The sequence below is a fragment of the Haliotis asinina genome, chromosome 3 (assembly GCF_037392515.1).
Source record: "Haliotis asinina isolate JCU_RB_2024 chromosome 3, JCU_Hal_asi_v2, whole genome shotgun sequence".
Lineage (NCBI taxonomy): Eukaryota > Metazoa > Mollusca > Gastropoda > Lepetellida > Haliotidae > Haliotis > Haliotis asinina.
Window position 1 is genome coordinate 32,503,983 of NC_090282.1, and position 12,496 is coordinate 32,516,478.

General features: G+C 42.8%; 4 protein-coding genes across 4 annotated transcripts in view; 2 read left to right on the forward strand and 2 right to left on the reverse strand.

Moving 5' to 3' along the window:
* LOC137277829 (tubulin-specific chaperone cofactor E-like protein) overlaps nucleotides 1-12,496 on the forward strand; it is a 191,534-nt gene that overhangs the window by 101,822 nt on the left and 77,216 nt on the right. The window lies entirely within an intron of this gene.
* LOC137278827 (orexin receptor type 2-like) lies at nucleotides 379-1,739 on the reverse strand. Its single transcript, XM_067811337.1, has one exon. It carries the CDS (start codon nucleotides 1,715-1,717, stop codon nucleotides 434-436), a length of 1,284 nt encoding a protein of 427 aa, XP_067667438.1. The 5' UTR covers nucleotides 1,718-1,739; the 3' UTR covers nucleotides 379-433.
* Nucleotides 4,755-5,207, forward strand: LOC137278828 (histone-lysine N-methyltransferase SETMAR-like). The gene has a single exon (XM_067811338.1). The coding sequence runs from the start codon at nucleotides 4,755-4,757 to the stop codon at nucleotides 5,205-5,207; it is 453 nt and encodes a 150-aa protein (XP_067667439.1).
* Nucleotides 7,340-8,608, reverse strand: LOC137278829 (orexin receptor type 2-like). The gene has a single exon (XM_067811339.1). The coding sequence runs from the start codon at nucleotides 8,606-8,608 to the stop codon at nucleotides 7,340-7,342; it is 1,269 nt and encodes a 422-aa protein (XP_067667440.1).

Consider the following 12,496-nt stretch of genomic DNA (forward strand, 5'->3'; position numbering starts at 1 on the left):
CCAATCCGGTAAAAGAATCACCCGCTTGAAAATACCTGTGGTCACATTCAGCATGAATCGAAGCGTTAAATCAACAAACATTGTATATTTTCAAATATTGTCTGTTTTAATTAATGGGTGAATGTATATTGAAAAAAACTTCCAACAAACATTTAACACAAAACAATCCCAATGATGCTCTGTGCACCAGAGGCAAGGAAAACTGTTTGTTAGATTACTGATTGTTTCAGGTGTGGTATAACTTGTAGACTGATTAAGGCGTTTTGTAACACTTTATTAAGAATGGGCTAAGAAGATTGTAGGGCTACAAACGTTTCGAGAATACCTAGCCTGTTTTACGTTTCATTATATACACTCGATTAAGCGAAAATATTCACCATATTTACATATGACGATGGTGTGTGGCTGTAGTATGGAGCAGTGCATCAGGTAATTACGTCTTTATCTTTATGGTCACTCTTCCCCAAAGCTGAATCAGTTCCTGACGAAATCGAACACTGCAAAAACTGTAGAGGATTGGGTTGGAGGCAGAGTTAATGAAATACGACCTCAGGAATACATTGTATACGATGAATCCAACTCCGTGAAGATCTTCAAAGACTTCCTTGTTTACCGCTCTTGTTACCATCAGACCCAGATGGGGAAGAAAGCTCAGCACGAACACTAGAGTGATGAGAAACATCATAGTCGTTGTCTTCTGGTGTGTTTTGTCTCCATGTGACGGCTTGAAGGTTCCAGGGGATTTTCCTCTCCCAAACGTGAGGAGTATTCCACTGGACTGTGGTCCGTGAGTTGGTTTGCCTTCATGCAGGGATGTGTTGTCCTCCTTAAATGATTCCACTGTTGTCATGTCCAAAGACGACATGTCTGATGAGCCATGAGAAGCCTTGAAACTTTCTGCGATTGATGTTGGTGTGGGTTTGTTTTTGATCTTGCAAGGCGATATGTTATATTCGCTTTTTGGGGACAGATTTGAATGGATAATATTTGATGTTCCAGGTTCGTCTTGAATGTTCAGGTTACATTGTTTGTTTGCTTTCATGCGTTTGCCTTGCCTGACAACTCGCCGACATATGAGACCGTAGAGCACAGAAAGACTGAGTGTTGAGGAGAAGAAGATGAAGAACTGTACTCCATTGTAGATGAGAGGGTAGATCGTACTGGAGTAGTCGTCAGATATCGTACAAACGGAACCGTTGACGTGAACGACATCTGTCATCACAGTTCTTGAACCATAGAAAGCAACAGTCGGCAATGACATTATGACGGCTGTAATTGAGCAGACAACAATTATGACTTTGGCTGCAGATGGTGTCGTCTGCTTATGAAATAAGTGACATATCTTTCTGTTTCTGTCAACTGCTACAGCTAACAGTATGGTTGATGAAGCAAATGCTGAGCATGTTTCAAGAAACCGAAGTATCATGCACAGTTTAGACAGTCCAAAAGTGTAATTATACCGTACGTCTGCTATCTCGGTGGGGATGCAAATGACACATATCACAAGGTCAAACGTTGCAAGTGCCAATATGTAGCATCGGAGTGCACTTTGCTTAAATTTCGAAAGATAAACGTAGCACACTAAAGAGTTTCCTGCGAAGCCAGCCAGCATCAGAATGGAAAGAAACAGGATGACAGGCCATGCCTTCAGTGTGTACTCGTTGTCAAGGTGACGAAGATAAAGGTCCCGGTCGTGTTGAAGGTGACTTGAGTTCATGTTGACATATTGCGCTGAACATCAATGCTGAATAAGAGAAATAGTAAACATTCGATATAATTACCACAGTATATTATATGATTTCAATTGATACGTAAAACAGACTACACAGATTTAGCGAGTTTCCTTGAGTAAATGTCTAACCCAGACACAGAAAATGGGGCTATGTGGGCGAGCTGGCTAAAGCGCAAGGCTAGTGATCCAGCGAGGTTGAGGTGTCGGGATCGAGCCCACCTATGGTGTGAAAAACCTTGGTGTCAACTTATTCTGTAGACTCTTTCCGTGTTTGAATACGTGCATACATCTAGTTGCGGATACAGCAATGTGCAGTAAACTTGGACAAAGTGCTGCGAACTGGGTACCTCGTTAGGATGGGGAGAGGGCCACAATAAACACGGTGCGCCTAGTGGCAGCAAGTGTTGTGTAATCCCAAGGGAGCTGAGATTGATAATACTATGTGACGTTAAGACTGACATCACATGATCGAAGGAAACAAATACAAGCGCCTTGAGGAAGCGCTACTTGATAGGATATGTGCGCTAGATAAATAGATGCATGTAATGGTCGTTTATATCATCTAAATAACAAAACACGTATCATTTATGATTAAGACAAATACTTTAGCAGAGAAATAAACAGTCTTTGTTTGAAACAATGCAGAGGTTATTTGGAAGAGGTAGAAGGCGTTCTTGCATATGTTGTTTTAAAGTTTCGGACCTGTCAATTTGTTTGTATGATTTCCCTAAAATCTGAGTCGCAGTGCGAGCAAACCTTCGTAGTTGCCATCGCTACCTTTGCTGACACTGGTAAGCTCGGTTACAACGGCGGCCTAGCTGATTGGCTACTGTGAGAAGGCGGAGCCAGCAAAGGAAGGTAATAAATTTATCGGGCAGAGCCGTAGATGCGTCCAGGGTATAGTGGAGCTTCCGCTTCGGCTCCTGTCTGTCAGGATGCTGCCATTGGTAAGATACTGTATGGAAGGCATCTACCCATGTCTCGTCTAGATACACCGGCTCGTAACCATCAGCACGTTCTTTTCTAATTGTTCTCAAGTAATTTATTCTTGATTTTACGATGTCATGCCGTTCACATATGGCATGTTTTATCCCCTGAACACTTTTATATTTGTAACCACATTTCAGCAACAATTTGCAAATAGTATAACGAGAGACATCATGCTGGTGGTCTTGAGCAAGGATTTGTTTCAATCGCCGAACCGACACATGCTCATTCTGACGTGTTAGTTTTGTAATTGTGTCCCTGATAAGTCTTTGATCAAAACTATCCAGTTTTACTTTCCAACCAACTTTTGAGATGGTCCCTGGAATGTCCGTAGACGAGGCATGGATAATTCCACTCAACACGCCCTATGAAAGATCCAAAGCATGTTGAGTTCGTTTGAAATATTTTTCAGGAGCTACAAATGGACGGCCCCTTTCACTTTCTCGTTTGAAATAATTATAGATTTTTCTAATGATGTCTTATGCGTCAGCCGACAAATTGGATGTGGACATTTCTCTATGTGTAAATGTGTGTACACTTCGTGCAATGCACGTGCTTAAAGTCACGTGACATGATCTGCCGAGCACAATTTAAGGATCTGACATTTGGCCTGCTTATTTGCATGACCGGGTCGCTGTTCCGGTAAGTAGCTCAACACCCTGAGAGGTGTTGCTGTGACTTAAAATAATGACAGCTCTTATAGACAACTTTCTTATTATCGAGTGATAAATTAAGACAATTAAAATCCTCAAAGGTAGAAGAATTTCCTGATAGCCTGGTTACTTTTGTCTTGTGTCAAGCGAAGCATAGACTGAGTTTCATAAATCCTTGTGCTCTTAAAGAGCCTTGGTGCAGGTAATGCACGCACACAACGTGTTCCATGAATGCTGTTATGGTTAACGTAAACTGTCAAACGTTTAGTTCAAGGCATCAAATTTCCTATGAGAGGAATGCTTGGTGAATTGAACTCGAAATGGACCAGAATAACCGCCCTTTATTGCTACATTTTCTGCATCGAAGGAAAAAACATCTTAAGTAGAACTTCAGTAAGTTGCGGAACAACAGATTCCAAATGCACTTTAATGGCTTTCAGTGAACAAATGACTAAGAAACGTGTCAGTGTTTCACTCGCTTACTGTGTTGCAATAGAAAACGCGCCATATTTCACAAACAGACATGAAACATATTATAATAATTATTACAAAAATACACATTAAAGTCAATGCCTTGAAGGATGGGGCCATTAGAAATGGTGTTTTCTGTCAATAATTTTTGCGACACCTACCGTACTCTGAGCAGCTTGCAGGAACAAGAATACAACAATCCAGATCTTATGAATTATGCAGAACGGTATATGCGTGGCTGAAACATGGATTCCTGTAGTAGGATCAGACCTCAAACACCCGGATGTAGCTTAATAGTCTTGTGACTTATATCCTTCCTGCGTGGCTTAGGATATTGTGGAGTCGTGGTTGTTTTGAGGGAGCTTACGAGGGGATATCAAAACGTTTTGAGCCTTGCATATTTATACTTAACAAAGAGTAATGGACAGGGCACCTTGCGTATATTAGTGTCCTAGCTACATATTCCCGGTAGCATCACATAGCTGGATGCATTTCTTCAATGGCAGTGCCTTGTAGAAGAGATATACCCCTTAGTGAATGTGAAAAATGGACAAGGTTGAATATAGAGCAGTAATAAAGTTTCTTGTCCTGGAGGGCAACACGGCCAAGCAGGTTGAAGAGCGACTCACTGTTGTTTACAAGGAGTCTTCCCCTTCTGCTGCAACCATCAAACGTTGGGTTAAAGAGTTTCAGCGAGGAAGAGAGAGCTTAGATGATGACCCCCGTCCAGGGCGACTCTCAACCAGTAGCACCCAAGCAAACATTGACAAAGTACATCAACTAGTGATGGGAAATCGTCGTATCACCCTGCACGAGTTAGAAGATGCAACCGGGCTCTTATATGAATCCATTCACAGCATACTCCATGACATGTCCACATGTCCAAGGTGTGTGCAAGATGGGTCCCAAGAATGCTTTCTCGGGTCAACATCAGTGGCGCGATGCTGGCTCGTTACCATGCCAACCCAGAAGATTTTCACTTTAGAATTGTAACCTGTGATGAAACCAGGCTTCATCATTATGACCCTAAGAGCAAGCAGGAGTCAGTGGAATGGAAACATGTCACCTCTCCAAGGACAAAGATGTTCAAATTGACCAGGTCCCCAAAGAAGGTTATGGCAACTATTTTTGGGGACAGTAAAGGTGTTATCTACATCGACTACTTGCCTCATAGTACGATAATGACTGGAGAGTACTATGCTAACCTTCTGAAGAAGGTACGCCAGTCCATTAAAGAGAAAAGGCGAGGAAAGATCCGGCGAGGGATTCTTCTTCACCAGGACAATGCGCCAGTCCACACAAGTCGAGCTCCAATGGAAACTGCGCGCGAGTGCGGGTACGAAATTTTCCCTCACCCTCCCTAATCACCAGACCTAGCCACTAGCGACTTTCACCTCTTTCCTCGACTGAATATACACATACGGGGCCAGAAATTTCAGGATGATGATGAACTTTTCGCTGATGTGGAGGGTTTTTAGGGGACCAAGATGTGGAGTTCTTCAGATAAGGAATCAGCAATTGGGAAACCAGATGGGAGAAGTGTGTGAAGTTGGAAGGGGACTATGTTGAAAATTAAAGCAGTATGAATTCCAAAATCTTGCTTTTTCAGGGCTCAAAACTTTTTGATATCTTTATATGCTCTGGGGCTCCTTTCACAAAACACCCTTTTTCCTAACGTTAACTTTCACTAACATTCTTTAACACTGCACTAAGGTTACTTAGTGACTTACGATCACCTTATTGCTTTGCAAAAGGTATTTCTAATAAGTGAGATGTCTGAGCAGCCAGCAGATCTTTGTTTACGTATTATGCATTTACATGATAGACATTTAGGTCAAAGAAAATAGCTTGAAAACGACTGGAATATAATTTTGCAATGACTCCCAGAAACTTTCTTTCACCGTCGCCTAATGCGATGTGACGCCGTTTCAATGCTTGTCATTTTTAGGGAACAAATATACATTCGTGGCGTCATTTTATTGTCATTTGTCAGGAAAATCCATTTTGTTCCCTATCGTGAACGAGCATTCCAGTTCATTTAAAATTTCTGAGAAGTGAAACGAGTTTATTCCGATCTCTTTGTTGTGTACAACCCGGAACAACGACCTATTATTGTTGGTTGGCTGATAATGTCAAGAGTGAACGTTTCTGTCGGATGTTGTTTTATATTTAGCGGCGACAAAGACAGTAGAATGTTTGCAATAGATGCCTATTATGAGACGAGGCATTGTAAGTTAATTTCAGCATTACATAACTTTACGTCCATTTGAACGCAGTAATTCAGTATTTGTTATACTCGTGTCTATATAAGAGCACAGGAAGAAACACAGTCAAGTCAGTTTTATTGTTGAAATGCTCTTATTTCACAGTTTTTAATATCACATTTGTTAGATGTATTGGTTTACGCCACAACCAGCAATATCCTAGTCGAGCCTGGGCCGGAAAATCCCGTGATCAACAGCATGATCCAGACAATCGGATACGATGACATGTGTCAACCAGTCCACACCACCCGATACCGTTAGTCGCCCCTTGTGATAAGGATGGGTTACTGAAGATCAATATTCTAACCCGTATCCTCTTTCAAATGTATGACAAAACGACAAACTTAAAGGCAATATTTTAATTAAACAAGAGAATAAGAGCCTCTGTGAATGAAAATATATATGATGTTTTATAATGTCATTTACAATGATGTTATGCTTTTCTGGTTCAAGACTCCCCGGTGTTCAGCTATATTGTATAAACATATTTTATTTGTTTAATTACGTGAAACTGAAGAGATGACACAATTTGCCACAGAACGACAATATCACGAGGCGACAAGTTCATGGAGAGGACAACATCCTCAGATTTTTTTAATGTCTTCAAATATCTTTAATTGGTCCATCGAAGTTTGATATTGAAGAACACATTACAGTAAAAAATGTGCACTGGAGGAGGAGCACATTCGTGCATGTGTTAGAAATTTACATAATTATAAACTTTAAAATACACATAATAGTTAAGGACTTAATTATAAGACTTTTTACAAGCTTCTGATGTTTTTCCTTTTCAGATAAATATATTTCAACAGAAACATTGATTCCTATCATAGTGATGAAACAAAATCATAGCTAATCTTTCCGGAATTCGTTTAACATTTGACGTGGCTGGCGCTGATATGAATGTTTTGTGGGACTGTAAATTGCCGGGGGAAATGCTTCAGATGATATGAAACGCGACGTACCTTGGTCATCCAGCCTGGAAAGGGCTTGCATGTATCGGGAAACTTATGACTCTTGGGTACTCCATGAGTAATATTCTCGACACGTCCGTAGCCCTAAGAATTCTTAACTTTGATCGTAAGCAATGTATTAAGAATGTGCTACAAACGTTTCGAGAAAAACTAGCCTGGTTTACGTTTCATTGTATACACTCGATTAAGCGAAAATATTCACCATATTTACATATGACGATGGTGTGTGGCTGTAGTATGGAGCAGTGCATCAGGTAATTACGTCTTTATCTTTATGGTCACTCTTCCCCAAAGCTGAATCAGTTCCTGACGAAAGCGAACACTGCAAAAACTGTAGAGGATTGGGTTGGAGACAGAGTTAATGAAATACGACCTCAGGAACACATTGTATACGATGAATCCAACTCCGTGAAGATCTTCAAAGACGTCCTTGTTCACCGCTCTTGTTACCATCAGACCCAGATGGGGAAGAACGTTCAGCACGAACACTAGAGTGATGAGAAACAGCATGGTCGTTGTCTTCTGGGATCTCTTGTCACCATGTGACGGCGTGAAGGTAGATGATCGTCTCCTCCCAAACGTGGAAAGCCTTCTGCAGGGCTGAGATCCCAAAATTGGTGTGGCGTCAAAAAGGCATTTGGTGTCGGTCTTACACGACCCAGTCGTTATTTCAGATATACCTTCAGCAATGTTTGAATCTGCTGAAAAAGGAGACCTCATGTTTGCTTCAACTCTTGGCGACGAGCCCAGATCCTCTTCCCATCTTTTTGCAATTGATGTTTCCATGTCTTTGTGTTTGATCTTCCGTTCAATGGTTAAATCGTTTGCAGTGATGATATCCATACGTTTCCGTTGCCTGGCAACCCGCCGCCATATTAAACCGTACAGCACCGAGAGACTCAGAATACAAGATATGAAGATGATGAACTGACATCCGTTGTAGATAAGTGGAAACGGCGTATTGATATAATCGTCTGATATAGTGCATCGTGATCCGTTGACGAGAGTATCGTCTGCAGGCACAGATCTCGAACCATTTACAACAGCAACCGGAAGTGAAACTATAAATGTCGTGATGGAACAGACGGTGATAGTAACCATGGCCAACCGTGGCGTCGTCTGCTTGTGAAACGGGCAGCATATTCTCTTGTACCTGTCCACAGCTATAGCCAACAGAATGATCACCGAGGCAATAACCAAGAAGGTTGTCATTAATCGAAGCAACTTACACAGCGTATACTGTCCGAATGTGTAGCTGTGTCTTAAATCAACTATTTCAACGGGAATGCAAATGCTGCATGTGGCGAGGTCAAAGGTTGCAAGCGCTAAAATATAGTTTCGGAGAGCGCTTTGTTTAAATTTCACTAGATACACATAGTAGACGAGGGAATTCCAAACGAACCCAACCAGCATGAGAAGGACAAGAAACAAGATGACGGGAAAGGACTGGATGGCGTATTCGCTGTCTTTGTGACGGAGGTACTTGTCAAGGTCGTATTGATAGTGGCTTGAGTTCATGTCCGTCATTGGTGTTGGCTTTCAGAACTGAATAAAAGAAATAGTTATTACAACAGTACGTGTATTTATATCATGAACATTGTGTATAGTACATTATACAAGTGGATTTGACAACAGCAATAATAAAGTTACGGGTGAAAACAATCGCCACAACACATAACGCAAACTTTGATGGCTGTTTCAGTTTAGTCCCCCTGTAACATCGGTTTACACTTTCTTTTTTGTCGGGTAGATTAAAATATAGCATACGGTCCCCTAAATGCCTAAATGAATATAATTTTTAAAAAAAGATGATGTCAGTTAACATTCATAACGTAACAAATAACAAACAATATTTAGAACATTTGCTCATGTACAAATCGCAATTAAGTGAATGAGTGAATATGGTTTAATGCCACTTTTAGCAAAATTCCTGAAATATCACCAGAAATGGTCTTCACGCTTTACACCCATGTGGGGAATCGAGCCCGGGTCTCCCGCGTGACGAGCGAACGCTTTAACCACAATTCCCTCCAGTGAGTTGAAACGAAATCGACATTAGATATGACTGTATTACTACATGCTACATAAAATAGCATGGAAACTTAATGGCCATGTCTGGAAAGAATTATACTATTTCCCAATATAATGAGCTTTCCTATATGCTAACAGAACAATTATTGTCATAGTCGTTATCAGATTTTATGATCACGTTTGAACAAAAAAAATCCCACATGCTTTACTTACACTGATCGTCTAGATACTTTCCGTAAAGAGAAAAACAACACACTTGCGCCCAAGCACACTTATAGAAAGTGTGGAGTAAAGTTCAACTGTGGTGTCGATCGGGTTGAAAATAACTTCTGAGGAGGCTACTTAAATGACACCGACCGGACCTTGTATGTATTGTTCACGTGTACACAAACATAACTTAATACACCCTTCGTGACCCTTGAAAGCGTATTATTAGACTGTTGTTAGGTTTTCATAGCTTTGATTGGACTATTGAAAAAGCCATTCTATGCCATTAGTTGCCCGATGCTAAATGCACAAGAAATATAGTTACATTCTGAAAATCGCAGATTAGTATCTTTTCATTTGAGGGAACGTATAGCAAATTCAGCTGTCGAAATTTCTGTTAACAGGTACTACTTGTAGCCTGTTCTTCTTCGTGCTTATGAGAAAAACGCAGGCCACTAAGTGAACACTTTTCACAAGTTAATTAGATGTATTTTAAATGTACACCCACAGTTACTTTCAACCTTCAGGATCCATCGATTGATTGATCTTTTTCCTATACGTTTACTTGTCTTGTTTCATTTTGTCGTTATCTGTGTGTGTATGTCCAGTCAGTACCGCCAAGTGTGTACCATCTGTGTGTGCATGTCCAGTGAACACCACCAATTGTGTACCATCTGCGTGTGCATGTCCAGTGAACACCACCAAGTGTGTACCATCTGTGTGTGTATCTCCAGTGAGCACCACCAAGTGTGTACCATCTGTGTGTGCATGTCCAGTGAACACCACCAATTGTGTACCATCTGCGTGTGCATGTCCAGTGAACACCACCAAGTGTGTACCATCTGTGTGTGCATGTCCAGTGAGCACCACCAAGTGTGTACCATCTGCGTGTGCATGTCCAGTGAACACCACCAAGTGTGTACCATCTGTGTGTGCATGTCCAGTGAACACCACTAAGTGTGTACGATCTGTGTGTGCATGTCCAGTGAACACCACCAAGTGTGTACCATCTGTGTGTGCATGTCCAGTGAGCACCACCAAGTGTGTACCATCTGTGTGTGCATGTCCAGTGAACACCATCAAGTGTGTACCATCTGTGTGCGCATGTCCAGTGAACACCACCAAGTGTGTACGATCTGCGTGTGCATGTCCAGTGAACACCACCAAGTGTGTACGATCTGCGTGTGCATGTCCAGTGAACACCACCAAGTGTGTACGATCTGCGTGTGCATGTCCAGTGAACACCACCAAGTATGTACCATCTGTGTGTGCATGTCCAGTGAACACCACCAAGTGTGTACCATCTGTGTGTGCATGTCCAGTGAACACCACCAAGTGTGTACCATCTGTGTGTGCATGTCCAGTGAACACCACCAAGTGTGTACGATCTGTGTGTGCATGTCCAGTGAACACCACCAAGTGTGTACCATCTGCGTGTGCATGTCCAGTGAACACCACCAGGTGTGTACCATCTGTGTGTGCATGTCCAGTGAACACCACCAAGTGTGTACCATCTGTGTGTGCATGTCCAGTGAACACCACCAAGTGTGTACGATCTGTGTGTGCATGTCCAGTGAACACCACCAAGTGTGTACCATCTGTGTGTGCATGTCCAGTGAACACCACCAAGTGTGTACCATCTGTGTGTGCATGTCCAGTGAACACCACCAAGTGTGTACCATCTGCGTGTGCATGTCCAGTGAACACCACCAAGTGTGTACCATCTGTGTGTGCATGTCCAGTGAACACCACCAAGTGTGTACGATCTGTGTGTGCATGTCCAGTGAACACCACCAAGTGTGTACCATCTGTGTGTGCATGTCCAGTGAACACCATCAAGTGTGTACCATCTGTGTGCGCATGTCCAGTGAACACCACCAAGTGTGTACGATCTGCGTGTGCATGTCCAGTGAACACCACCAAGTGTGTACCATCTGTGTGTGCATGTCCAGTGAACACCACCAAGTGTGTACCATCTGCGTGTGCATGTCCAGTGAACACCACCAAGTGTGTACCATCTGCGTGTGCATGTCCAGTGAACACCACCAAGTGTGTACGATCTGCGTGTGCATGTCCAGTGAACACCACCAAGTGTGTACCATCTATGTGTGCATGTCCAGTGAACACCATCAAGTGTGTACCATCTGTGTGCGCATGTCCAGTGAACACCACCAAGTGTGTACGATCTGCGTGTGCATGTCCAGTGAACACCACCAAGTGTGTACGATCTGTGTGTGCATGTCCAGTGAACACCACCAAGTGTGTACGATCTGTGTGTGCATGTCCAGTGAACACCACCAAGTATGTACCATCTGTGTGTGCATGTCCAGTGAACACCACCAAGTGTGTACCATCTGCGTGTGCATGTCCAGTGAACACCACCAAGTGTGTACCATCTGTGTGTGCATGTCCAGTGAACACCACAAAGTGTGTACGATCTGTGTGTGCATGTCCAGTGAACACCACCAAGTGTGTACCATCTGTGTGTGCATGTCCAGTGAACACCACCAAGTGTGTACGATCTGTGTGTGCATGTCCAGTGAACACCACCAAGTGTGTACGATCTGCGTGTGCATGTCCAGTGAACACCACCAAGTGTGTACGATCTGTGTGTGCATGTCCAGTGAACACCACCAAGTGTGTACCATCTGTGTGTGCGTGTCCAGTGAACACCACCAAGTGTGTACGATCTGTGTGTGCATGTCCAGTGAACACCAACAAGTGTGTACCATCTGTGTGTGCATGTCCAGTGAACACCACCAAGTGTGTACCATCTGTCTGCGTATGTCCAGTGGAAACTACCAAGTGAGTATTATTTGTGTGTGTATGGATGATAAAGTAAACTCCTCGAGGCAGGAAAGGTTGCATACTCCCCAGGGGGGATGAGCGGGGAATACCTGCGACTTGAGCAAGCACTAGATCCATGGGGGTGTGCGCTATATAAGCAGCATATAACAGTAGGTCCAGTTATCACCACCAAGTGTGTACCACCCTCGGCTCAATGTTACATATCATTTCGATACTCAGGATGCCAATCAGTGGATTATTTGGTGCAGGGTTGATTACACCACCAGGCCTCTGCCAGACGTCCTAAGACGCCACTAACGGTGTCAGGTGATCAGGCCCGCTGACTTGGTCAGTACATGTCACTGTATCACATTTGCGTATGTCGATGCT

Coding starts and splice junctions, on each gene's coding strand:
- LOC137278827 (XM_067811337.1), bottom strand. CDS start 1,717: ATGAACTCAAGTCACCTTCAACACGACCGGGACCTTTATCTTCGTCAC.
- LOC137278828 (XM_067811338.1), top strand. CDS start 4,755: ATGCTTTCTCGGGTCAACATCAGTGGCGCGATGCTGGCTCGTTACCAT.
- LOC137278829 (XM_067811339.1), bottom strand. CDS start 8,608: ATGACGGACATGAACTCAAGCCACTATCAATACGACCTTGACAAGTAC.